Raw genomic sequence first — 27,407 nt, forward strand, 5'->3', positions numbered from 1 at the left:
GTCATGATCTCAGGGTCCTGGGATCGAGTCCCACATCGGGCTCTCTGCTCAGCAAGAAGCCTGCTTCCCTCTCTCTCTCTCTCTGCCTGCCTCTACGTCTACTTGTGATCTCTCTCTGTCAAATAAATAAATAAAATCTTTAAAAAAAAAAAAAAAAACCTGAGAAACAGAGTTCCAAATAGCCAGTATGATGTGGCCCCACCTGCAAGGGATTCCAGTCTCATTGTGGAGACGGGCCCCTAAAGGTAATTAATGATGTACGTCATCTGTGCTTGCTACTTAAAATAAAAAATCACTGACCATCTGGAGTGGTATCACCTGAAGCCAGGTTACAAATGCAGAATTGGGAGCCCTGCCCCAGAATCCAACAAGATCTCCAGGTGGGTCCTAGGCAATCTAGTTTGAGAATCACTGCTCCAAACAAGCAAGAGGGAGTCTCTTTATTCATTCGACAAGCTTAGCTCAAGCACGTTCTGCAAAGCAGGGGCTATTCTATTCTAGGCACTGCATTGTCACAGTGACTATTGAAAAATGTGGGCACTCCTCAAGCATTTTTTAAAATGTCTCATCCTTAAGTCTTCATGAGGGTAGAATGCAGCATTTCCCAAAGGTTATTCTTGGAAACACTCAAGTTCACTAGAGGCAAATACAATCTGTGGTCAGATTAGTTTGGGGAACACTGGAGAGTGCTAGGACAGCCCCTCGAATTCATAAATCACAGGAACACAATAAGCGCTCTGAAAAGTCCTGCCATAAATAAAGGTTCATCCACTTTTTTTTTTTTTTAATTTTGGGAATTCTCCGCCCCCCCTTCTCCCCAAAACCATTAAGTCTATTTTATCATCTTCAGGAACATAGGCTGGCATAGCATATTATGGTTTACAAAGAGCATTCCCATTGGGAGGTTTCATTTTACAGATGAAGAAATGGAGGCTCAGAAGTTCGCGGTACCAACTTGCTTCACACTTGGCCCATAGAGGCCACAATAGAGGTCAAATCTTTGAGTTCAAATCTGGTCCTATTTTCTGGACCCTGAGCTGCTTGCCCAGGCCCTTCACCATCACAGCAGTTGATTTTAGTAATTTGGTTTGGTTGTGTGTCATGGAAGGTGTAAGCAGGAAAAGGGGTTTATGGGCTCAAGCAACTGGAAGTCTGGAGGTAGAATGGATAGCAGGGCCAGCTTGATTTGACCACTCACTGGGGTCATGATGGCCTCATTTCTTTCAGCTGCCTCCACTCGGCCACCTGCCATGTCAGCTTCATCTAAGGCTGGCTCCACCTCATTGCCACAGATGGCTGTCCGCAAGTCCTGGGGCTACTTTCCGCTCCCTCCACATCCAGGGCGGCTCTGGAGTGACCATCTTTCTGCCCAAAAACTACCAGAGCAAATCTCCTTTCATCTGATTCGCCTGAATGGGGTCACATGCCCCTTCTTGCACCCATCTCTGTAGCCAGAAAAATGTCCTGCCCTGATTGATTTAGGCCTATCCATCCTTGAGCCAATCCCAGTAAGGGATGGGTCGTTTCCATTGGCTAAACCAGCACGTAGCCGGCCCCTGGACATGGTGTGGTTCTTCAAATGGCCTGGCTACCTCACACAGCGTTTGTAGGTGGGATGGGGTTTTTTTTGTTTTGTTTTGTTTTAAGATTTTATTTATTTGACACACACACAGAGAGATCACAAGTAGGCAGAGCAGCAGGCCGAGAGAGAGGGAAGCAGGCTCCCCGCTGAGCAGAGAACCTGATGGTGGTCTCGATCCCAAAACCCTGAGACCATGACCTGAGTGGAAGGCAGAGGTTTTAACCCACTGAGCCACCCAGGCGCCCCATGGTGGGACGTGTTCTTAAGGAGACGTACAATATCTGCCACAAGCGTTGAAGGCCACTTGAAATTTGAATCAACAATATACACTTTAAATATCCTTACAATTTTAAGTATTAACTATACCTTAATAAAGCCTTTTTATTTTTAAAGAAATTAAGACATTTAAATCAAAATAGTTGAAATCAGGCAAATTTCGACCAGTAGGACCTTCTGGGGTACGTTGTAACATTGTTTCTTAAAGAACCGGCTTTAGCCCGTCTGCATCAGAATCATGAGGGAACGTTGGTTAAAATGCAGATTCCTGGCCCTTTTCATGGCCCACAAAATAAACCTCTGGAGTGGGACCCACCTTGGATTCTGCATTTTATTAGCACCACACTCTAACCAGCTGACCTAACCCGCCTCTGCTTTAGAATCTGCATTTTAATCATACCTCCCAGTTGCTTGGATCCCCTCTGATTTCTCTATGCTGTTCTGGGAAATTATTACTAGTGCCCCCTTTTACTCTCAAAAGTACACTGGATTGGGCTATAAATTATATCTCCCCTTCTCCAAGTTGACACTGTAGAGTGGCCAGGAAAATGTTCCCCAGTGAAGAGCAAAGACCCTCCCTCTGTCTGGCCCAGCGGAAGGGGCTTCAGGGTCAGTTCAGCCACTTACAAATTGGAACTCAGCCAACCACCTTCAGCTCCCTTAGCCCTTGTCCTTGTTGGGGCTGATGATGCCTCCCTCACAGGGTGTCTGGGAGGACTAGATGAGATGACATGCAACTAGCATCCGGCCCAGAGGGGCCAGCCAGGAGCACCCGACATAGATCAGTACCGGCCTCCCCATCTCCATTCCAGCCTCTTGGAGCTGAACTCCAGAGGCCCTGTCACCAGGGCCCCATTTGCGAAGGCGGCACCAGACAGGCTGTGGAAACGAGCTTCACAGCTTTTGTCAAAGTGGCATAATAAAGCCCCCAAGTGTCTGCTCTTTGCAAACTGGGATGGCAGATCAATTGTGGCATAAACAAAACAGCAGGCTTGGTGCGAAACTGGGGACAGATTACGCCTCTGCAGGGTGTGATTGGGGGAGGGAAAGGACTCTCAGGATGGCTGGGTTTGCCTTTTCTCCGCTAAGGCTTCGAGGCCCCCCCCCCTAGGGCCAGCCTGGCTCCCCACAGATTATCAGAGCTTGGGGGACAGCTCTTCTACTCTGAGAAGCACCTGGCTAGACACCAGCGCTAGGCACAGATGTCACCCCCACCCCCAGCCCTCAGCAAGAAGCCTGACCCCAAGGCCTCAGCAGCCCCCCATTCCCCCAGAGCTCTGAGGCTGTGGGTATGAATGGGGGAAGGAGGGTAAACTGTCACCTCCACCCTATCTTTTGAGCTAAGCAGACAGTGTCGTTTGTAGGAAAGCAAAAGGAGGTACAGTGGGCACAGAGCCAGACCTTAGGAATAGGACTGGTGAGAGGGACCTTGATTGGGTGCTGTCTGTGCTATCAGAGAGACTCCTGCCTGTTTCCTTCATTCTGGGATGATGGGACCACAGCCGGTCAAGCATTCGGCACCATTTTGGGCCTGTGGTCGTGGCCATGCAGAGGTCCCAGAATAAGTTCTGGTCCCACCTCTTTGTGGGCACAGGAAGGAAATGCTGTGCCCTGGCCTGGAGGTGAGCCTGCGTCAGCAGAGGAATACAAGTCAGTACGTCTAAGAAGACAGCCCAGATACTCTGTGAGGGCAGAAACTGCATCTGCCTGGTTTTCCACCACATCCCTGAGCCGAGCACAAAACCTGCCAAACTGTGTTTGCTAACGGAGTGAATGGGTGGGTGTTGGTCTTCCAGCAGCATATCTCGGGGTGTACCTTAAAGGGGCCCTAGGATAAGGCCACACCCCCTCAGGGAAGAAGAATTGTTGGTAGGGAAACTCCTCTCATTCTCAATCCCATCATCAAGAGAAGAGAAGTATCCTTAACTTATCCTTGGTTAAGTGTCTGCCTTTGGCTCAGGTCATGCTCTCTGGGTCCTGGGATTGAGCCCCACTTTGGGCTCCCTGCTTATCAGGGAGTCTGCTTCTCCCTCTGCCTCTCACCCCACTCGTGTTTTTTCTCCCTCTCAAATAAATAATATTTTAAAAAATTATAAGTAAAATTAAAAAAAAAAAAAGAGGGGCTCCTGATGGCTCAGTTGGTTAAGTGTCTGCTTTCTGCTCAGGTCATGATCTCAGGGTCCTGGGATTGAGCCCTGCACCGGGCTCCTGCTCAGTGGGGAATCTGCTTCTCCTTCTCCCTCTGCTCTCCCCCTACTTGTGCTCGCACTCTCTCTCTCAAATAAATAAATAAAATCTTAAAAAAAAAAAAAAAAAAAAAAGATACCCAGCTCCAGAGAGGGGCTGGGAAGCCAGACATGGAGTTTGGAGGAATCCGAGGATGCTGCTGATAGAGGGCATGGCCTTTGATTTGGAGGTAGGTCAGGTAGGGGCAGTCCTGTGAGGCAGATTGCCCCTGCCTGTGGGCAATCAGCCAGACAGTTAGCCAAAAGTAGAGGTCCCCTCAGCATTGCGTTCCTCTTGCTGTCCCAGGGTTGAGTCTGGTTACAAAGTCACGCTTGTCTTCACTGAGCCACAAGAGGGGTGAAGAAGCCACCTTGGTGGGAACATCAAGGAGGATCAGTGGCCCCTCTCTCCAGCAGTGGTCAGTGGAAAGAGAGCCACAAGGGGACAGAGGACTGCCTGGGGACAGGAGTGGTGACTGAGGGTCAGCCTCCCCACACGAAAGCACGCTCCTGGCTGCCAGCCCTGGAGAATGGAAATTAGGTTTTCTAGGAGGAATGGAGGCCTGCAGTGCCCTGGGAAGGCAGTGTGGGAAGAATGTAGATGGTGGGTACTGGCAGACCTGGGTTTCTGTCTCAGCTTACCCTTCCATGCTGTGGGGCCTTGACAACGACTTACCCCCCCCCAGTCTTTGATTTCCTGTCTGTAGGGTGGGGTATGCCTCCCCCACAGCTGTTGCAGAGATGAAGCTAGGCGGCCTGCTGGGGGTGTGTCGGGGAGGGGGGTGGTCTTCCCTGCATTAAGTCCAGGTGGAACCAGTTTATTCAATGGGCTGACACGGGAAATGGTCTTCATCTGGTCTCGTAAAGGACTTCGCTTTGGATCCCTTCAGATCTTGGGCAAATGCTGGAGTTTTCCAACTAGTCTTTTTTTTTTTTTTTTTTTTTTTTTTAAAGTACCAGCCATTTTATAATTGAAACTCAGTCTCAAATATCCAGTCCGATCTCAACCTAATCTAAATCCAATCTTCAAGTTCACTTTTAATCAAAGCTCAGCCTCTCCCTCCAGCTGAGGCCTGGCCCTCAGATCAAGGGGCCTGCAGTGAGAGAGGGGCAATCTGTTTGCCTCTTGGTCTGACATCACTGGGGCCACTATAATCCCTTCTTAGCTATTGCTAGTAGCACTGCCATGGCCACTGTGGGGATGAACATGCATGTTCATGGGGCCCATCTCTGGGTCTTTGGAGATGCCCTGCGCTATTCCCTTAGTGGGCCTGCCCTCTCCATCCTACCTCCTGTGAGTACCTCCAACGCTGTCCCAGCACCCCGCCCCTTAGCCTCCTATTTCTAGGGGCCCCTGCATCCAGCAGCAACTGTCTTGGGCAGAGTCTCTTCAGATCTGGCTGCCTTCTGCTCGACCGTGTCACTCTCACACATACTTGATGCAACAAGCATCATCAGAAGGACAGACTGCTCTCCTCTTCCCACCCCTGCCTGTGTGGGCTGCTCCAGCCAGCCTCCCATCCAGAGGACTCTCCAGCACGGCTTCAGACTCTAGGAAATACCTCTGGCTCTCCCCAAACTCTTCCTATACTGCAACAAGTGGCCCTAGCTGGGCCTCCCAGTGTCTGCAGCTTGGCTAGCCTCCGGAAGTGAGGCTGCAACCAGAGAGGCTCTTGACCGCACCCCCATACCTGCCCTGGGGGTGGATACAGAATGACACAGTACTTTCTGCCACAAAAACTCTGCTACTTCATGACCATCTCCCATTATCCCTGGATAATTTCTAGCCTTTTCCATATAGCCTGGAGATGAGGTGTGCTAGTCACCAGACCCATTTTGGACTTCTAGTAATCCGGCATAGATGCATCAAGAATTTCTCTTTCAAATAGAGGATAACATACCACGTGTCACTCTTATGTTTGAAACTTCAGCTAAAAATCCTAAAGATTGCAAAAATCCCATTGCAGAAAATCCCATATTCTCTCACACAGGTGTTAATTTTCCAGGCTCAGGACTTTCCATTTCTTCTGGAATCTAGCAAAGGAATCCCCTATTACAGGTGCTATTTTTCCTCAGTGTGTTAGAAGCAGTGTCGGGTAGAATGGTCTAGGCACCAGGCTAGAAGCCAGGACACATGTATGGTATCTGCCCCAAGAAGCTGCAGGCCATGTTCCCTCTGCTCCTGCTCCCTCCCCTATACAGGAGAGGTAGGTCAGAATTAAGGTCTCTTAGGGTTAAGAGTCTAGGAGGTTTTTTAAGTTTTTCATATCATGAGTACAAAAAACCAAACAAACAAAAAACCAAAACCCTCATAAACACATAATTACACAACACCCATGTAACCACTATCTAGATTAACAAAACATTTCCAACATCCCAGAGGCCCCTGTATCCCCTCCAATTTATTACCCCAGGGGAAATTCCAATTCTTTTATTCAAATTACTTCCCTTAAATAAAAACTTTAAATGGGGGGGCACCTGGCTGATTCAGTTGGGAGAGCATCCGACTCTTGATCTTGGGGTCACGACTTCGAGTCCTGTGTTGGGCATAAAGATTACTCAGATAAATAAAAACTTAAAAAAAGAAATTGATTTACCTTATAATTTTACCAACCAAGAATGTATTCCTAAAAAATTACTATAGTTTGGTTTTGCTTGGTTTTGAATTTTTTAAAAGATTTTATTTATTTTTGAGAGAGTATGTGAGCACGAGTGGGGAGGGGCAGAGGGAGAAGCAGACTCCCTGCTGAGCAAGGAGCCCAAGGTGGGACTCCATCCCAAAATCCTGGGATCATGACCTGAGCTGAAGGCAGACACTTAACTGACTGAGCCACCCAGGTGCCCAGTTTTGAGTTTTTTATAAGTGGAATAATACAGAAGGTATTCTGTGTTCAGCTTCCTTGTTTGACATTCTTTTGTGAGGCTCATTCTTATTATTTCAAGTAGCTGTGGTCGATGCTTTCTCAATGCTATATCCTTGTATGAACAGACTGTGACTTGGTTGTGTTGTTGGATATTTGGGTCATCAATGTAGGACTTTATATAAATGTGCACACGCACACACAAATACAAACACTTTCACTTCACATATAACCACATACAACCATATGGATTCAGAACTGATTTCTTTGTGAATTCAAGAACTTAGGTTGGGCTTTTTTTTTTTAAGATTTTTTTTTTTTTAAAGATTTTATTTGTTTGGAAGAGAGGTGTGGATGGGGGCGAGCATGGACAGGGGAGGGGCAAAAGGAGAGGGAGAAGCAGACTCCCAACAGAGCAGGGAGCCCAACTCAGGGCTCAATCCCAAGGCCGATGCTTAATAGACTGAGCCACCCAGGCTCCCCTTGATTGTGGAAAAATCTCTCTATTAAATTGGTCACACAAAAACAGTTTTGGTGTTTTTGTTTTTGTTTTTACTGTCTTGTGGACAAAATCTGAATCTAGGGATATAATTCATCTTCTTCAACATGGTATCGTCATAAGCTTTCCTCCTAACTTAAGTCATTAAGCAGAAAATGACCATGGTTAGGCTATTGAGATTTCCTCCAGGGAATCTAGAAAATGATTAGTATATAGACTTAAGGAATTACTGAAAATAAAAAATTTTTCCTCTGGCTCTTTTAAGGAAATAGTAAGCCAAGTGAGACAAAACTCTTATCCACCCAGTTCCCAGGGCTGGTTCACCCCACCAGTAGCAGCACACAGGCAGACCTCCTGACGTGGGGACATACATTGCACAGGGATGCCCTTGAATTTTTGCTGCATAGGAGCTGAAAGGTGCCATGGTGCTTGTTCAGACAGATGATCCATTTCCAGCTCAGACTCCAGGCAGCAGTGAATCTTGGTGCCAAAGTCTTTGTACCTTCTATAACCAGAGTGAGGCAAACATGGGTCCCACAAAAAGACCACACCAGAAGTGGGCTGAGAGCTCAGGTGGGAGGGGCAGAGCTGCACTGCCCTGGATGGCAGGGTCCTGAGCACACTGGTGGGATGTCAAGCCTCCCACAGAAATCCATTGATGAGGGCACCTCAGTGGCTCAGTCAGCTCAGGTCATGACCCAAGGGTCCTGGGATAGGCCCCAGGTTGGACACTCAACGAGGGACCCAGCTCACTCTCTGAAGGTTGTGGACTCATTCTCAGTCTTTTTGTCAGTTTCATAAACCCCCTTTTAGAGACCATCACGCATAGCTACCCAGACTGAACACACTCTACCCCATCCCTAGTAACCCTGGTTAAAATGAAGCCTTTATGGAATTCTGTCTTAAGTATGCCCACATGTGCATTGGTTACCTTAAAACAAAAACAAAAAACCAAAACAATTTGAGGGGTGGGAGGGCAGGTGACATCTCTTCGTCGCTTTGTAGGTATCTCAGTGGTCTGCATCTGCACAGTGGTTTCATTTCCTGAATCTTTATGGGTCCTTCCTAGTGGCCATCCTGCCCCCACGCATTTCGATCTACAGATCCCCACGACTCAGGAGGTGTGTCTCCTCCATCAGTTTAGGCGTCACCCAGAAATCGGGAACCAAGCCTAGTGCCGCCAAGGGAGAGAAATGTCTAAGCACCGTCTCCCCTCCTCTGAGTGATGCCACTCAGGGAAGAAACCACGGCAGCACCTGCGTACGGCAGCACCTGCGTACGCCCGCCCGGCTCGCCACCCAGCAGGCACCACCTGCCCAGCCAGGGCCTCGCTGACCCCTGTCCTGTCTCCCCAGGTTTCGGCATGACCACCCCCGCGACGGTGGGCGGGAAGGCCTTCCTCATCGCCTACGGGTTGTTCGGCTGCGCGGGGACCATCCTGTTCTTCAACCTCTTCCTGGAGCGCATCATCTCGCTGCTGGCCTTCATTATGCGCGCCTGCCGGGAGCGCCAGCTGCGCCGCAGCGGCCTGCTGCCAGCCACCTTCCGCCGCGGCTCGGCGCTCTCAGAGGCCGATTGCCTGGCCGGCTGGAAGCCCTCGGTGTACCACGTGCTACTGATCCTGGGCCTGTTCGCTGTGCTGCTATCGTGCTGCGCCTCGGCCATGTACACCAGCGTGGAGGGCTGGGACTACGTGGACTCGCTCTACTTCTGCTTCGTCACCTTCAGCACCATCGGCTTCGGGGACCTGGTGAGCAGCCAGCACGCCGCCTACCGGAACCAGGGGCTCTACCGCCTGGGCAACTTCCTCTTCATCCTGCTCGGCGTGTGCTGCATCTACTCGCTCTTCAACGTCATCTCCATCCTCATCAAGCAGGTGCTCAACTGGATGCTGCGCAAGCTGAGCTGCCGCTGCTGCGCGCGCTGCTGCCCGGCGCCCGGCGCGCCCCTCTCGCGGCGCAACGCCATCACGCCGGGCTCCCGGCTGCGCCGCCGCTTGGCCGCACTTGGCGCCGACCCCGCGGCCCGCGACAGCGACGCCGAGGGCCGCCGCCTGTCGGGCGAGCTCATCTCCATGCGCGACCTCACGGCCTCCAACAAGGTGTCGTTGGCGCTGCTGCAGAAGCAGCTGTCGGAGACGGCCAACGGCTACCCGCGCAGCGTGTGCGTCAACACGCGCCAGAACGGCTTCTCGGGCGGTGTGGGCGCGCTGGGCATCATGAACAACCGGCTGGCGGAGACCAGCGCCTCCAGGTAGACCGCCGGGCCGCGCCACGGACCCTCGGCAGGCTGGCGTGCCGCCGGCCGTGGTTTGCTTTCCTTCTCTCAGACGCTGGCGCTTTCTTAATCTTTACCCAATAAAATCAAACAAAAAAAAAATTTTTTTTTTAAAGAAATACTATTTGGCCAGGCCTGATGTTATCCAGGGCAGGTTTCGGGGGAGACTGTTTTCCTCCTGGGTCCCCTCTTGAAGAACCGTGGCCCCCGGCAGATTGTCCTCCTGGGCGAGAGAAAGTGGCACCCCAGACGCTCGCCCGGTGCATGCTGCAGCGAGGAAAGGGCCATTCCTGGGTTTTGCGGACTGGCATTGAACCCCATCCCCATGCACATAAGCAGCCGGCAACCCCAAAGCATATGGTGCAACTTCTCATGGCTCTGAATTACCTCCGCAGCATTTAGAATCCTGGCCCAGCCTAGCAGCTTCCTTCTGGTCGTCAGAAGTGATGTAGTCACAGTTTTGACAGGTGGGGGTGGGGAGAGCCATATGTTGCCTACCGATGTATATAAATAGAACAGCCGCTACACACGGAGAATGGTGTAGTATTATGCAATGAGATGAAACACAGCACCAACTTGCAGACTGTGGCATTTCCCTGAGATCTGGAAATTGGGATGGTAAGGGGCTCAGCTGGCCTTTCTCAGCCTGGAGTTGGTGCATTTAGCCCCACACACAGGGCAGCTACTCTGAATGCTGGAAGCCCAGGGTGGCGGCAGGGAGGGGAGCACACAGGCTCCCCGAACCCTGTTTTGCTTCAGCCAGCTGATCTCTGAGGCTGGGGGCGCATCACAGAATCCTCCAACCCTCCTTTCTTCTACCAGTGTTGTCCTTGGGAATGCTCTTCATAACAAATCAGGAATGTCTGAGTCTTCTCAGACAAGATCTTGCTTTGTTGGTGTGGATTTTGGTTCTTAACTCCCCATTGAGCAGCTTGTTTTCCCCCTAAGGGTGCAGAGCACAGCCTGCAAAACCCCCTTCTTCTCCTCTGAGTCCGAGCTCTGCCGCACCAGGAACCCAAAGCAGCCATCTTGTGAATGTCAGAGAATTTGGCTCCAGGGCCCATAATGTTTTTGCGGACAGATCCCATTCTAAGCCCTGTTTGGCCTCCACTGACAGTCAAGTGAATTTGTTTTCTCCACGCACAGTCTGTATTGGAGGTGGTGGAAGGCAGGAGCGGGGGGAGCTGATGGATGGGGTGGATGGAAGCAGTTTTGGAATTAGTTTTGCGCTGGTTGATTGTCCAGTTGAGGGACTGGTTCTCCGCCCTCTGCTGCAGAGGGGTCCCTGACCTGGAGGAAGGCCAGATGCTGCCTTCATTGAAAGGAGGGGGTTCTTGGACTGTAAAGGAACAATCCTCTTCTGGCCCCTCTTCCTCATCTAAAGAGATGATCCCAAGGACAAATGCCAGAGTCTAGTCAGACATGGTGTGACCCACCAATATCCATAGCTTCTGACAGGAAGTCTTGGAGAAACACCAGGATGCCTCACACTGTATGCCCGAGAGGCATGGGAGGCCGTGAAATCTCCCTTCCCGGCAGTGAAGGAAGTGTATGTGCCTGGAACACACACACATGCACACACATTAGGAGTCATGTTTCAATGTCAACCTCCCCTTTCCCTGCTCCAATTCATGACCAGAAGGGGAAAAAGTGTTGGGATCCGAATGATACTCTAGCTACTTTGATTAAAAGTAGGAAAGATGAAAAGGCATCCAATTAGAGGTGTCACCCAGGCAACAAGCAATAACTTGGGGATCTGAAGCAGACAGAGGGGGTGAGAGAGCCCCATGACGGAGGCATCTAGACCATGAGAACTCGTGAGCAGGCAAAACAGCAGCCAATGCAGAGGACATGAGCCTCAGCGACAGCACAGGAAGCTTAAGACCTAGCTAACGAGGTTCTTTGAGTTAGACAGGCCAAGGAGGTGTCCAGGGGACCCCACTGACCAGCACACAGGACTGCACAGAGCTGCGTCTCCACGGGAAGGAGCAGGACCCACCTCCAGAGAAGAAAAACTCACAACCTTCCTTGGCAGTCTTCTCTGTCAGCAGTGCTTCCTAAAGTCTATCCTAAATTGCTCATGCTGCAGCCTTCGCTGTTTTCACTTCTCCACTGCTTTGCCTTGGGAAGGAGACAATTGCGAGCAGCTTGAGCAAGCTTCTGAAGGAGCCATAAGCCTGGCTGAATGGGGACAGGGAAGGGACCCTTCCCTCTCATCAACCTCCCAGAGAAACACCAGCCCTCCAACATACAAAAGGAGCTTAGGATCCAGAGTCATACTTGTCTTTTTGCCCATGTTCCCCTAGTGCCCTTACCCAAATTCAGTACATTGTTGTCCTTCACCTCCCGCCAAAGGGCTCAGTGTCCCAAATGCCAGGGGCTGCTTCCCAGGGGGGTGGGGAGAGGCTGGGTTCCCAAAGTTAGGGGGATTGCTGGAGCCCCAACCCCTGCCTCAAGGCCTCTTTGGCATCCTGCTGAGTGTCGAGAACCAGAACTGGGGTCCTACCATCATTTGGGAATAATAATGTTGATAGGGACCCCTTTTCTTTGGTGCAGTTTCTTCTGAACCTCAGGCTAAGTGAGGCTCCATCCTCTTAGCTACTGTGCCCTCTCCCATCATGTGGGGATCTCCAGTTGGACCCACGTCTGGTAGCTCCCAGTGGTCTATGACTCCCCCTGCCTCCAGCTCCTGGGGTTGCTGTCTCACCTTATGTCCATACTCACCCCTCTCAGGCTGGGGCTGTGGGGCTCTAAGCAGCCCTGCCACCGGCTGTGGCGACACAGAGGCCAGGGTCTAAGTGAGTGGCTGTGGGACTTCTCTAGGATGAGCAGACAGGTAACGAAGCCTGCCCTCCGCCCCCCACATCCTTGCTTGCTAACGAGGCCAGGTGGTCAGGCTCCTCTGTCCTCTGACTGAAGCCAGAGTCCCCAGGGCCTGGAGAAAGAGTCAGAAGGCTCAGGCTGTGTCAGGCCCTCAGCTTGTGGAAAATGCTATACAGTCCTAGGCATTTGCCCAGGAGCTTCACACATCACCATATCATGTGTACGTACATGCATGCATGCACACATGCACACACACACATACACACATACACACACACACACCAGCCTTACCAGGAGCTACTAGCCCCTTTCCCCAAGGAAAAATCCCAGTCTGGATCACGTTGAGAAGAAAGCTTTCCCATTTTTAACTCCCTGGAGATCTACTAGGGCCTGGAAAATTCCTCTCTGCCTTGGGGGAGTTTCACATACACTCTGCATGCATTTGAATCTGTGTTTTACATAGAAGCCAGCGTCCAAACCCAAGCCAAACCGTGGAAGATAGCTGCTAAATTTACGCAGGCTCCTCCACCCCTCAGACAGGCCTCCTAACAGAAGCCCTCTTCCTGTGTGCTTCAGGGTGAGCTGAGCCCTCACAGCCAAAGGAGAAGCTTCTGGGGAACTGAGGCGGATGGAGGCCCACAGAGGTGGTGGCCCCAGGAGCTGTGGGCCAGGCGGGTTCCATCCTACTGTAACTTTTTACATTCTTAACAAACAAAAAGCACAATTCCACACACACACTGTCTGGAAAGCATAGCCAGACAGACTGCTTCGGGTCCTTCTGAGTCCAGAGGAGACACTGGGGCTTCTGGGTTGCAGGGCTGCGGCTGGAGGCGGCAGTCTCTGTGGGCTGGGGTGGGGGAAGGGTTGCCAAAACCATTCCTGAGCCAGGGCACACTCCCCGGCACGGACTCGGGGCTTGGACTTGTGCCCCCTTCCTAGGAGCAGCCCTGGCACCTTCAGGCGCCTTCTTAAGTGCTGAGAAGCGATGAGATTTCTGTACTCACAGGGCCTGAGACCCTCCTCTCCTTTCCTTCAGCCTCTTGCTCCTCTCCCCTCTCCCCAGGGAAGTTCCCCCTTGCTTTACAAATCATTTTCTATGCTACTGTGTTCTCTCAGGAGGGGGGCTAGAGCATGTGGGGCAAGCCTGCAGGGTTTCTTAAACAATACATTTATTTTTCTGAGCAGTACTCCAAGAGAGGAGTTGAAGGGTGTTGAAATTAACGATGAATAAAATGCAGCCTGCCACCCCTTTAAGCTGTTTGCTGTCTGTCTGTCAGAGCCTCCTGTCTCCCCACATCCCTGATCACACCTCCTCTCAGGGGGCCCCAGGAGACCTGAGCTCCTTGAATTGGGCCCCAGCAGCAGCTCCCTGGGGAAGTTACTCAGCAAAACAACAGTGACATCCATCTGAGCTGGGAGGCACCAATGTACTTTGCAGGCAGCTTGGCTGAATTGGGGCTGGGCCAGTTTCTAATAGCTGGGCCCAAGAGAGAAGATGAGCACAGAGGAAACTGGCCCCATGGTGGCAGCGGTTTCCAATCCTGGTCCTGCACTAGATTCTCCTGAGGCAACTTGAGAAAATACTGATGCCCCGCCCATCCCCCAACGGCCCCCGCCAGCCAACCTCCTTCCCCAATGTCCAGCCCCTGTGGAGATTCTGATTTCAGTGGTCCTAGGAGCTCAGCCAGACATTGGAATTTTGTGGGCGGTGCCCAGGTACTCCCAATGGGCAGCCAGTGTCTTGAACCCACACTCTAAACACAGAGCACTCTCGTCATGGTGTGGAAAGCAGGCTCACTTAGAAGTTAGGAAGTCTGACATCTAGTTCCGCATCTGGCAGTCACCCTGCTGGCTCAGATCCTCAGTTTTCTCATCTCTGAAGTGGGATAATGATATCATGGACACCCCATCTCTCCCCTCACCCCAGGAGTCTTATGAAAAGTAAATGAGAGGCTGAGAGCAGAAAAGTGTCAGATTTCCACAAATGCCAAGGGTCACCCTGAGAGGAACCAGGCAGCCCTGAAGCTTCTACAGTGCCAACCGGGGAAGAAGGTTCCATCCAAATGATTGCTTCTGCTGGTGGGGCCATCATGATACTGCAAACTCCACAGCCCGTCCCCAGGTCACCCATCTCCCTCGGGGTGCCCTCCCTCCAGCTGAGAAGTAGTTTATGGGTCCTTCAAGTATGGCCCCGGCCACCTCAATCTACAGAATCACCCTCTCGCCCCCAGCCCCAGACAGGCAGCATCTTATTTTCTGTTTTCTTTTGTTTTAATGCTGGTCAAAGCTGTTAAATTGATTTCCTGATGAATCACACCCAGCAGTTTGAAAAACGCCAGCCTGCAGTGGAATGAAAGCGTCCTCTTACCCTGCTTCCAGCTAAGGCCTATTTGCCAGCTGTGGCATCAGAGGGGCCCGACTTCTGGTGCCCCTCAACCCTCTCCTCTCTCTGGGCCCTGGGCCCCAGTTGTGTGATCAGCTCAGGCGGGGCAGTCGCCTGCACAAAGGGCTCCTTTCCTTCTCTTCAAATGGGAGGTCTATGAGTCCTCTGCCAGTTTAGATCCACTGCCAGCCATGCCGATGGGCTGCCGACCCTCTCCCTTCTATGGTCAGTTCCCCTTCTGTTTTTCTGAAGGAGAAGATAAGAAAAAAAGAACTTACATTTACCAAGCCAGGCCCTCAGACAAGAGCTTGCATATTGATCTCACTGTCTCTTACCTACCCTAGGAATTTGGTGCTTTCCCCCATTTTGTCCTGGGTCAGAGGAGTAAGTAACCTGTCCAATTTAGGGCCAGCCACCCCCCTCTTGTTAGGGATGGTCCCAGAATTTTTTTTTTTAAGATTTCATTTATTTATTTGAGAGAGAGAGAAAGAGCAAGCATATGAACACAAGCAGGGGGAAGGGGCAGAGGGAGAGGGAGAAGCAGACTCCCAGCTGAGCAGGGAGCCTGATGTGGAGCTCGATCCCAGGACCCCAGGATTGTGACCTGAGCCAAAGGCAGGCATGTAACTGACTTAGCTACCCAGGCATCCCGGGAGCTAGAGAGACATGGGTGAGAAAGACAGCATAGCCCTCACCATCCCTGAGCTCCAGGCTCATGAGACGGGGCACCACAATAGGCAGGATAGATGCCTCCGATCCACGGGAAAGCCTGGACTGTGGGGGGACCCAGGGGAGGCAGCCAAGGCTGCCACCCACCCTCAGGGACGGCCCTCAGAGGCAGGCTGTCCAAACTGAGCGTGCTGATGAGGGGAAGGAAGTGTCCCAGGCAGGAGCAGTGGCAAGTGAAAAGACCAGAGCGGGGAAGTATAGTGGAGTGCTCTACTGGCTGAAAGAACTGGAATCTAGGCCATCCCTCGACAGAAGAATGGATAAAGAAGATGTGGTATATAGATAAGGGAATACTATTCAGCCATCAAAAACCTGAAATCTTGCCATTTGCAACAACGCGGATGGAATTAGAGGGTATTATGCTGAGCAACATAAGTCAATCAGAGAGAGACAATTATCATATGATCTCACTCATATGTGGGATTTAAGAAACAAAACAGAGGATCATAGGGGAAGAGAAGGAAAATAAAACAAGATAGAATCAGAGAGGGAGACAAACCATAAGAGACTCTTACTCATAGGAAACAAACTGAGGGTTGCTGGAGGGGAGGGGGCTGAGGGGATGGGGAAACTGGGCGCTGGACATTAAGGAGGGAGGGCATGTGACATCATGAGCACTGGGTGTGATATAAGACTGATGAGTCATAAACCTCTACCTCTGAAACCAATAATATACTATATGTTAATTAATTGAATTTAAATCTAAAAAATAAGTAAAGAAAGAACTGAAGTCTGGCAAAGCAAATTATATCCATGGCCTCTTGCTGCTCCATTTGGAGAGAAATGTTCACAGAAGGGATATTGATGGAATCACTAAAGAAAGGCTTAACCAGAGGCCATGAGGGCTCCCTTCTGCCCTGTGACTGCTGCTCTTGCTGGCAGCCAGCAGGCCTCTCTCCCTCCCTGGGCTCCTTCTCTGTGTCAGCCCTAGGAGGGCCAGGCCTTTGGGCTCTGTCACTCTGGGGCTCAGGAGGAGAGAGGGTAGGGAAGAAATGAAAGAGTCCACGGGGCTGCCTTCAAGAACCACGCTCCATAAACACCTGCCAAGTGCCTAACCCAACATGGACCTTTGTACCCCATCTTTCTCCCTGGACTGCACTGAGCAGGACTGGCCATCTGGACACAGGATGGAAGGAAGTGTGCCTGCGGTGGGCTGGCCAGCTTCCTGCTGAAAGCTGCAGCTTCTGCACACATTCCCAAGCCTGTGGGAACCTCTATGAGCTCCAGGCCTTTGTCTTTCTGTGTCCCTGCTTCCTCCAGGACCTGTCAAGGACCGTGCTGGATCCCGTCTGCTGCAGCACCCACCAGCCACACCCAGCTATTTATATTCAAATGAATTTAAGTTACCAATTAATTACCAATTCAGCTCTTTGGTTGCAGAAACCACATTTTAAGTGTTGAACACTCACATGTGGCTAACAGGTACCACTATTGTATTGGACAGCACAGATAAAACCTATGTCGCTACAACAACGCCCATTCCATAAGCTCTGGGGTCAGAGAGCTCCAACTCCAGGGCAGCCACGGGGCTGGGGGGTGGGGGTGGGTATTTATCAAATCACCCAATGAACATGGGAGTTTATAGACCTCTTCTACCCAACCCCCACCTCTCTGGTTCCTCCCCATCAGATGGTTTCAGATCAGGTTCTTACAGTCCTTCTCCTCTTAATCAGGTCCTAGTTCTGCTGGCTTTCACTGAGGAGGCACAAACCACAGTAGTCGGTCATACCCACAGTTGGGGTAATATGGCCTGCAGAGGAGAGATTAGGGGTTGTTGGTAAAGGCCCATCAAAGTACCTGTGGAGCCTTTGCCTTCATCAGTCTAGGACGCTCTCCTGTTCCCTTTGTCTAGGAATAATATCCCTGTCCTGTCCTATTGAAAAACTACCCCATCTCCCTGTGGTCTAGCAAACCTGTCAATCCCAGGATGCCTCCTGTGTTAGTTAGGAATGTGTTCAGCTGCAAGTAACAGAAAATCCAATAGAGAGGAGCTTAAAGAAGCAGAAAAAGGGGATGGTTTGATTCAAATAACCAGAGTCTGCTGGCAGATGGCTCTTCCTCTCTTCCCACTTAACATGTGTAGCGTGTTGTCTCTGGTTCTCATGCTGGTCACCTCGGTGGCGAGGTGGGAGACCTCCCAGTCTTCCATCTGTGTTACCAGCAGCAGGCAGTAGGAAGGGAGCCTTCCTGGAAAGTGGCTTTCCCAGGCCTCCCTGGGGCCATTCTGCTGACGTCTCATTGACCAGAACAGTGTCACACAGTCACTATCCCCTGCAATAGTTCCTCTACAGGAGGATGTAGGGAGTGAGACCACCTCCGTACAGGACCTGGCACCCTCCCTCTAGGCCAGATCACCCATGGTTCCACATCCTCAGGCATGGTTACTGGTCTAAGGGAGGGCACATGGTCAGGCCAGGGGAGCACCTCCTTGGCATTCCAAGGATCGGGGTGATTGAGTGTCCCTTTCCCTTTGTAGGTTACGAGTTAAGCCCAGTGCACCAATCAGGGCCAAGTTAATACAATAGAATCCAGTTCAGCTGGTTTAAGCAGATGCGATTTATGACCAGGGATGAACTCTGACCTGGCCACCAAGGTCACTGACACTGACAGCCTGGCTGAATTTGCGGGGCACTGGTGCCGTAGCCCCCGGGGAGAGACACCTGGACCCATAATCCTGAGATGGGCATCTTCAGCACCCAGTAGGCCCCTTCCAGTCCCGCATGCTTAGACAACTGACAGATCAGTCAGCATCACTACGAGACTTGGCTTTCCTGCTCTGAGACACAGAATTTGCAGTCTTTCGATTTTAAAAGATGTTACCCATTTCTCCTCCTTAAACTTCATCTGAACAGCCTTCCCAGACCCTGTCCCGGATCGTTTCCTGCTTGGCTGTACCGTGTTGTCACTCTTTTTCTGGTCTAATGGCCTTTACTCCTTTTAACCTGGGCTATCAAATGGCCTGTGTGTCACCAGGAAAGCTGACAAGACTGGGTGATGCTCTCAGGACTGACTCTTGGGAGAGACAGACCGAGACAGCCAGGTCTCTGAGAGGGCTGCTATCTCTCCTACAATCAGGAAGCAGCCATTTGTGTAAAGGCCACCCTCGTAAAGAAGTCACTCCAGAAAAATCAGACATACCCCCTTGTCAGCAGCCGACAGCAGGGGCACAGACTCTCCCTTCTATCTGCTTTTCACATCTTGTTCAGGTGCATCTAACATGCAGAATCGAAATCTCAGCCAGATCGGTAGCTGCAAGAGAGTCTGGGGAATGTAGTTTTCAGCCTCCTAGTCTCTGCGGTACAGGACAGCCCTCTAAAAAAGAGTGTGGAATGGATGCTGAGTGCCTGTCCACCACATCCTGCCTGCAAGGGCTTTGGGGCAGGGACTATCCTTCCTCCTGGGCCACAGGGAGCCTCAGCCTGCAAGAAGGGAGTAGGAAACCACTCTGCAAAGGGAAGTGGAGGCAGGCCTGCCTTAGCCCAGCGGTGCCCTCTGAGCCTGGCGCCTGCATTTCCTCCCCCAAATCCTCAGCTTTCTTCCCACCAGTACGAGCCAGTAATTTCCCCCTTGGTCTATGAACTGAGTTAGGTCACCCTGCAACAGAAAAATGTGAACTAAATTGTCCTTACCCAGGATAACTCCTTCCCTGCTCTTGGAAGGCTGGAATGTCTTTTGTAGCAATAGTAACTTTCATGAGAAAATACAGTCTTGGAATGCAGACATCCAGGGAGAGAGAGTATAATGACATATTCTCACTAAAGTGTAAATGACTGTCAGTGGAGTCTCTTCCAAGACCAGGTTCTGATGGAGCAGAAGGAAGCGGAAGCCTAGGCTCCCAGCATATGGAGATGGGAACCCTACTAATCAGTTAAAGGTCACAGAAAAGGCCATTCTAGGGCATCACTGATTCACCTTGCTGACTTCGGGCTTCAGAGGACTGAAGATGAATGTAAGCCCTAACACTCCTTCCTTTAAAAGACAAATTCCTGGAGCACCTGGGTGGCTCAGTTGCTTAAGCCCGGTCTAATGGGCTTTACTTTGTATTTAACCTGACTTTTGATTTTGGCTCAGATCATGATCTCAGGGCTGTGAAATGAGCCCTGTGTCAGGCTCCACACTGGGCATGAAGCCTGCTTGAGATTCTCTGTCTCTCCTTTTCCCTCTGCCCCTTCCCCTCCTATCTCTCTCTCTCAAAAAAAAAACAAACAAACAAACAAACAAACAAACAAAAAAACCCACAAATTTCCAGCCATCTCCTGTTACATTTCTAACGAATACTGTCTCCAGTGTTGACTTAGTATTTAAAGAACAGGGTCTCTGTCAGTCCAGCTTCTGATACTATTAACCAAACACCTCAAGATTCACAAGAGTCTCTCAATCTTTCTCCTTCTTCCATGTTCCAACTTCCCTAGATTCTCTTCCGAGCATCCAGAGCTTGAGGCAAGAGGGCAGGAGGGAGGTTTCTACCAGCTAGAGAGTCTCTCTGTTTCAGAAACTGAGAACATCCACCCCTCCACAGCCCACTTATCCTCACCTCACCCTCCCCAGTAGGGGATTTCCCTTTCCACTGGTTAAAAATCAAAATAATAAAAGTGGGGGAAAATTATGATTATGGCTATTTTATTCATCCTAAACAAGTTATCGAGAATAATGCAAAAGCCCTGGGGGCGGGCTCGAGCTTTCTGGCCAGGAGACGTCTTAGGGCATAGCCTTCTCCTGGACGTTGCAGTTCCTCACCCCCTTTCTCTGAAGGTATCAAGCCCCTCGCGGCCTGCAGTCTTCCCGCAGTGAGCACCCCCCGTCCTCTGTGGGGCCTGAGTGCGGACTCCAGGCTGGGCTCACGCCCCGCTGCTCCACCACCAATGCCACTGGGAAGCTTTGCTCCTGCTGCAGAAACTCCAGACAGATCTACCACTAGAGCCCAGTGCCCGCTTCAGGGCAGTGGGAACGCAAGCCAAGCACTGCTGGCTTCCCTCCAACTCACCCACTGCGCACCAGGGAGACCAGGGAGACTGGGGACACAGGGAAGGAGCTGCCGCTCCCCACTCCCCCAGCTCCAGAGCCTGTGCTAGCCACCCTTCGCCAGGGTTTAGCCTGCCCTTCTGTGTTATAGATGAGGAGCCTGGGGAGGGGAAGGGAATTGATCTGCTGTCCTGGTTGTATTTGGGAAAAGCCTAGAACAGAAGCAGATCTGCCTCTGAGGTGAGATTTCCAGGCATTTCCTCCCTCTTTCACTTAAAGAAAAATAACTAACACTCCCTACCAGCTCCTGGTGCTGAATGCCCGTGAAACCACCTCCTATAGGGCCTTTGAAATAAACATGGGACTCAGGTCCTGGCACGTTTTGTTGAGGTCCTCAAAACTACCCTTAGGTTCGATGAAGGACTCATAGAACTCAGAAAAGCTATGCTACTCACAGTTGTGGCTGATCACAGAGGAAGGGTAGAGACTGAGATCAGCAAAGGAGAAAAGCACAGATTGCTGACTCCCGGAGAATCCAGCTGCAAGCACCCAGTGGTCCTCTCCTGGTAGGATCCTGGGGTTGTGCCAGGAAGAGGCTAGTGGCCACAGTGGAAAAAACAGTGGAAGCCACAGACACCCTCCCAGCAAAACCAACCCAGACCCCAGCCCCAAAGACCCTCTTTCCTGCAACAGGGATCTGAGGGGCTGACATGTTCTCTTTGGTGTCCATTACAATGGTTCTGCTCTGGCCATCTGTGGTGGCCTTTACGGCCCTCTATGAAGCCTCACTATGCCTTGTCCCTTCTCCTCCCTGATGCCACACAGTGAGATGGGGGGAGGGGACGACACACTTCTCTCCCGCAGCCACAGCTGACAACCCCTCACTTTGTCATTTTCACACACATCTTGTTTTCCACTTTTTGGAGAGTTAGGATTTCTCTCCCAACCAGCGTTACAGTTTCTAAGAGTGTCTCCAAAGGGGCCTGGCTGTCTCTTCTTCTTCTAGTTCTCTTGCTCGAGGAGCCAGGGATAACGAGGGTCAAAGGGCACTCATAGGGCACCACACAGACAGCTTCCCAAAAGTGCCTCTCCCCACATAGCTAAAAGGTCCAGCACAAGTGCCTTCAGCCTCTGCCACCTCATGGGGACTTCCTCCTCTACCTCATCAACTCCCTGGTGGAGGAGAGGGGGCAACCTCTTCATCTATTTTGGGGTTGTGTCCGAGGAACCAAGCACCCACTCCAAAGGACACAGGGACTCCTGAGGTCTCTGTACAGATATGCGCCAATACAGCCTGGGTCTGCCAGAGTGGTCAGGCAGGCAAATGGGTCCCCCACAGAGATGCAAATAAAACGGGGTTATAATCACTCCAAAAGACAATATATGTGAAAAAATAATGTCTACCACTGAAGGCCATATGACTAGAAATGAGAATTAGTATTCTCTGACAAACTTTATTCTCCTTCAGATGACTTGAAGTGTAAATAACCAGGAAGAATGAGTAGGCTGCACTGGTACCTCAAGGGGGTAGGGAGAGGGGTTTGTGGGGAGTTTACAAAAGCTGGGTAGCTTTACAGTTTGTCAGAAACTCAGAAGCACCCCCCCCCCCAAAGAGGACAGAGCAATTGTGGCAGCTTGTCGTCGGGGTGGGCCTGCTAACAGAAGCCCTTCCCCCCACCCCACGAAACAGCATCTGTGAGGGACAGGCCCACCAGGGCTAGTTGGGATAGACTGTGGAAGCAGGATGCTCCCGCACGACAGACAGCCATCATGAGGGCAAGTTACATAAAGGATTTGATCTCCAGAACCAAATCCATAGTCTGGGCTCCCAAACCCTGCTGCCCGTTGACTCCCAGCCCTGTCTCCTTGGATGGTGACATCAGCTTGAGGCCAGGCCTGACAAACGCTGCTCCAGGCAGCCCCCAGCTGGCAGAACTCGGCCTCCGCTCTCCCCTCCTCTGAGGGCTGCCATTCAGGTAACTCTCGCTCTTAGCCTTTACCCTCTTCAGTAGGCACTGAGAAGGGTACAGGTGTTTGCAGCGGGGAAAGGGCTGGGTGACATGGGAGGGGAGAAGGCCACCCCTGGTGGCACACAGCACCTTTTTTTTTTTTTTTTGCCAAAGATTTTATTTATTTATTTGACATAGATCACAAGTAGGCAGAGAGACAGGCAGAGAGAGAGAAGCAGGCTCCTTGCGGAGCAGAGAGCCGAATGTGGGGCTCGATCCCAGGACCCCGGGATCATGACCGAGCCAAAGGCAGAGGCTTTAACCCAGTGAGCCACCCAGGCGTCCCACCATTTTTTTTTTTTTTTTAAGATTTGTATTTATTGATTTGAGAGGGAGAGTGTGTGTGTGTGAACAGGAGGGACAGGGAGAGAGAATCTGAAGCTGACTCCATGACAGAGCCCGAAGTAGGACTGGAACCCACGACCACAAAATACTGACCTGAAGTGAAACCAAGAATCGACACTTAGCTGACTGAGCCCCCAGGGTCCCCCTCCCCAGCACACAGCATTCTAGGACAGGTATGCTGAGGGCATGGCCACACCTCTCCTGACTCCTCTGGAACCAACGAGGGCAGCCAGTCTTCCTGGGCTGATATTTCAGTCACCCAGGCCTTGGGGAGGCCGGATACTCCCTCACTCCCACAGCACACCCTCATTCATGCCCAAACCACCTCCACCAATCTGCATCCACAGATTTTTGGGGTCAGTGGGTAAATCACTGGGTTTACGACTGGATAAACCACATCGTAAAAGCCAACTCTCGGTGCCCAGTTGGTGCTGGGTTGACTTTTAGAGTGTGGTGGGTTTTCTATTCAGACCAGTCTAGACGAGGGCCCTATTAAGCGAATTCCCTAGCCCTTGGGGCATTAAACACCTTGAAATGAGAAAACAAACCCACCTGACTGCATTGGTGTAGTGATTACCAAAATGGTTATAAAGTGCCAAACATAGTGCATAGCAAGGACATTCAATGAATATCATCTCCCCTTCTCACCTCCCCTCCTGAATCAGCAAGTTCTACTCTTCTCTTCTCGTGCTAACCTGCCTATCAGGGGCCATCCATCCAACCAGCTGTCCATCCATCATGTGCTTACATTACATCATTCATTGAACACCTTCCATGCATACAAACCACCGCAAATTGTCCACAGAAGTAGATATAGGGACATACCATCTAGAAGCAAAAATTAAACACTAAGACCAGACACAAATAACTTGGCAGAAAGTAAAGAGTGTCGTAAAGGAGGTACAGAGAAAGTGCTGGGAGATGGAACATTCCCAGGCCTCTCTTCAAGCTCCAATAGAAAGCAATTGCCAGGATTACATACGATTTAATAAAACATTTCTTTCTCTAATGGAGACCACCAGGATAGTGGTTTTTCCCTTCCTTTTATAGAAGGAAGAAGCCTCAAATTCTAATTATCCTAACCTGAGCAATGGCTTTGTCCCGCTTTTCATTTTACTCTTTTCAGCTCTTAGTTGGTCCACTGAGGACAATGTACAGAGCCCAGATTCTTTCCAAGACTTTAATTGGACTCTCCATGAGGGATTGTGAAACCAGCAAAATGAGCTAAATGAGAAGATGATGGATATGTTGAAGACAGCTACCTGGGGCCAGACTGTCCCTGGACAGCGGCACTCAGGTGAGCCGGTGAAAGGAGGCTCAGTGGCCTCAGCACGAACCTCCACCTCTTAGACACCTCTACTCAGCACGTGGGTCTGGCCCATACTTCAGTCAACCAAAGGAGGAATTAGAGAGACAGTATCTTGCTATAAAAGTGTCTGATAAACAGGGGCACCTGGGTGGCTCAGTGGGTTAAGCCACTGCCTTCGGCTCAGGTCATGATCTCAGGGTCCTGGGATCGAGTCCCACATCGGGCTCTCTGCTCAGCGGTGAGCCTGCTTCTCTCTCTCTCTCTCTCTCTCTCTCTCTGCCTGCCTCTCCCATCTACTTGTGATCTCTCTCTGTCAAAAAAAAAAAAAAAGTGTCTGATAAACAGCATGGAGATGCATCTCTCAACATGAAGGAGGAAAATCTGACAAATTTTGTTGCCACATTGAGAAAGGACTCACCAACATGAGAAAGGAACACTGAAATCTCTGCAGACCACGCAGACCACGATTCACCCCCACAGGAGGAATTTAACTGCAAGATTCCTACGAAGACGTCGTGGAGCTAATGCGGCCCCCGATCCTGCCCCCACCATCCCAATGAGTTTGGGCAAGGTCCTCCAGTCCTCTGAGTCTCCATGTCCTGGTCGGTGCATGGGGAGTGCTCTCTCGGTAAGCACTTCATGGGGGTAGGGATGAGGAGGAGCAGGAGGCATGCAGGGCAGCTGTCCCTCCATCATTCAACTCAGTGACCTCAGGCAAGTGACTTCTCTTTTCCCAGCCTCCATTTTGGTGTCCCCACAGATGGCAGGTCTGTGTGTGGATTAAATGAGATTATGTGTGCAGAACGTATGGTGCAGACTGGGTGCTCCATGGCCTTCGTTCCCTTCTCCTAAACTTCTGCTGTCCATGTTCAGCTCCCCTTGGCCCAGGACAGGGTCTCCCTGAGGCCCCAAGCTACTCCTTGACTAATGAAGGCTTAGTAGCTCTTGGCCTCTAGAAAGAGATTTTCCAAAACGCTTCCTCATTTCACTCTAGCCACAAATTCATGCTCCCATTCAGCATTCCTTTACAAGACTTTAAAATTATTTTTCCAGCACTGGCCTTTCTGAGTTCAGGGATTTTAGCTCTTTGTGCTTCAACACAAAGACATCTTTTTCTTCCAAGAGGCCACTGCTGCTCATACAGGGTCTTTGTGGGAATGAGAAGGCGGTGGCCCTTGGAGCAGACAAAGCCTGGCCCAGAGCACACAGGGGACAAGGTGGAGCAGGGCTGGCATACAGCCAACTTGGCCACCAGCTGGCGGCCCTCATGAAAGGCTCAGAGCATAGCACAGCCCTCCTCCTGTCCTCTCCATTTCCCTCTCTTTTCACCCCTTCTCCTCCCCCTCCCCCACCCACCCAGAGCAGCAGCTGACTCTTTCAGAAGGCTTTGAAGTCACAGACACTGCTCACCCTTCCCCTGTTGTATCTCTTCGAATGTTCACCTCCTGCGAGGCAGTACGTGGACATGCTGTTCTCAGCCCTTTACCCCTTCTTCACTCCTTTGGGTCACGATGCTCCCCATTTCCTCTAGGGAACCTGTCCTCCCCAACGCAGGGGAAGGGGTGAAGCTGGACAGCAGGAGGCAGCCCCAGCAGAGCAGAGGGCAGGAAGTAGCTGGGCTGGGGTGCAATGGGAAGATCCAATTGCTTGTGGTCAGGAGGACTGGCCTCAGCATTCAAAGCGGTGAGAGTGCTCGGTCCTTCAGCTGCCTGGGCTAGTAGCGAGCACCTGGGGCTGGAAAGGCAGAGATCTGGAACCTCTAGGAAAGGAACCAGAGGCGGTAGGGGCTACATGTGGACGGGAAGCAACTCAGCTTCAGGCCAAGGAGGTTGGGACTTGTTTTCTTTGGCCCTTGGGCTGCTAGGGCCCAGGCAGGATATATAAGAGAATGTCTTAAAGCTAATCAGAAGCTAAGCCCCCAGAGCTCCCAGGGGGCGGTGTCAGAGCCGGTCTCTGAGCTACCACCTGGGACCTCTCTGGCTGACCACAGTCCCTCACAGGAGTCACCATGGGACTAGCTCCAGGGGGCCATGTGCTGCCTCTGTAAGGCTCACCAGTGCTCCCAGCCCCGAGGATGGAACTGCTCATTAGCCCGAGACTCAGAGGGCTGGCTGCCTTCGAAACCACAAGGCCAGCAGAGGACAAACAGGAGACCACTTTATGTAAGAAGGAACCAAGAGACAGGCATGGATTAATTTCAAGCAGTCTGAAGGATAATATCATTAAGCAAGCCACAAATACCTGAAAAAAGTCAGAAGAAAGCAGAGATGGCCTCAAAAAACCAAAAACAAAACAAAGAAACCCCTATGAGGTGACCCCGGGCCTCTGTCAGCGAGAATCTGGGAAGGCAGGAATTCGGCCATTGACTGTGTAATTGTCTGTTTAAGTCCCGAACTGGCCATTCTTCCCCTGGAATGTGTTCTCCGGTGAGGTGTCCTTGAAGCACGATTCCTTCCCCGAGGGGAGGACGGTATTTACAGCGCTGCCCTTTAGAAATATGACACAACTCCTAGAAAAAAGAAACTGTTCTTTCTTCCAGCTCATTTATTTTCTGGCTCCTCAGTTCTCAACACTAAGGGAAAAAAAAAAAAAGAAACAAAACTGGTGGGAAGTGGGGGAGAGAAAAGGATCCTCTTAATAAGTATTACAGTCTTCGGAAGTCGATAAACAAGGTACAAGAACAGTAATTACCATTTAGACCTGGTAATCACTTCAGGTCCATTATTTCCAGCTAAGCTAATCAATCCCAAGAGGAGGGGAGGAGAGGAACAATTTCCGAATACATAAGAATTTATTATCCATTTCTGTTTTCTTAATGATGCTGTGTGATGAGGCTTTGCCTTGAAATCAGTGTCCGACTGAGTTCTGTGGTCTGAAGAGGTGCCTGAGTGTCGGGAGGCCCACCCACCATCCAGACAGCTCTGCCACCAACCAGCCATGAGACTCAAGGCCCGTCTCCACAGCTCTGCATTTTGGCTTCAACACTCTCCCAGTCTGTTCTGTGGAAGGTCATTTTGTTCTAGCCATGCCCACATCCGAGGGCTTCACACCCTTCATGACAGCCCAGAGGGAGAGGTATACATGGGGCAACCTGGAGTCCATGCTCAAAGGGGCTGATAAGCTGGGT

The 27,407-nt window shown here is 51.0% G+C and overlaps 1 protein-coding gene across 1 annotated transcript in view; it reads left to right on the forward strand.

The window, feature by feature from the left end:
* The window catches only part of KCNK12 (potassium two pore domain channel subfamily K member 12), a 48,031-nt gene extending 38,219 nt beyond the window's left edge, over nucleotides 1–9,812 (forward strand). Inside the window, exon 2 of the mRNA XM_032877847.1 lies at nucleotides 8,799–9,812. Within this exon, the coding sequence (XP_032733738.1) occupies nucleotides 8,799–9,700 (902 nt within the window). The 3' untranslated portion in view covers nucleotides 9,701–9,812. The remainder of the gene's footprint in view (nucleotides 1–8,798) is intronic.
* Nucleotides 9,813–27,407: the final 17,595 nt, after the last annotated feature.

This window comes from Lontra canadensis, unplaced genomic scaffold, assembly GCF_010015895.1.
Source record: "Lontra canadensis isolate GAN:19392208 unplaced genomic scaffold, GSC_riverotter_1.0 scaffold61, whole genome shotgun sequence".
In the NCBI taxonomy this organism is placed as follows: domain Eukaryota; kingdom Metazoa; phylum Chordata; class Mammalia; order Carnivora; family Mustelidae; genus Lontra; species Lontra canadensis.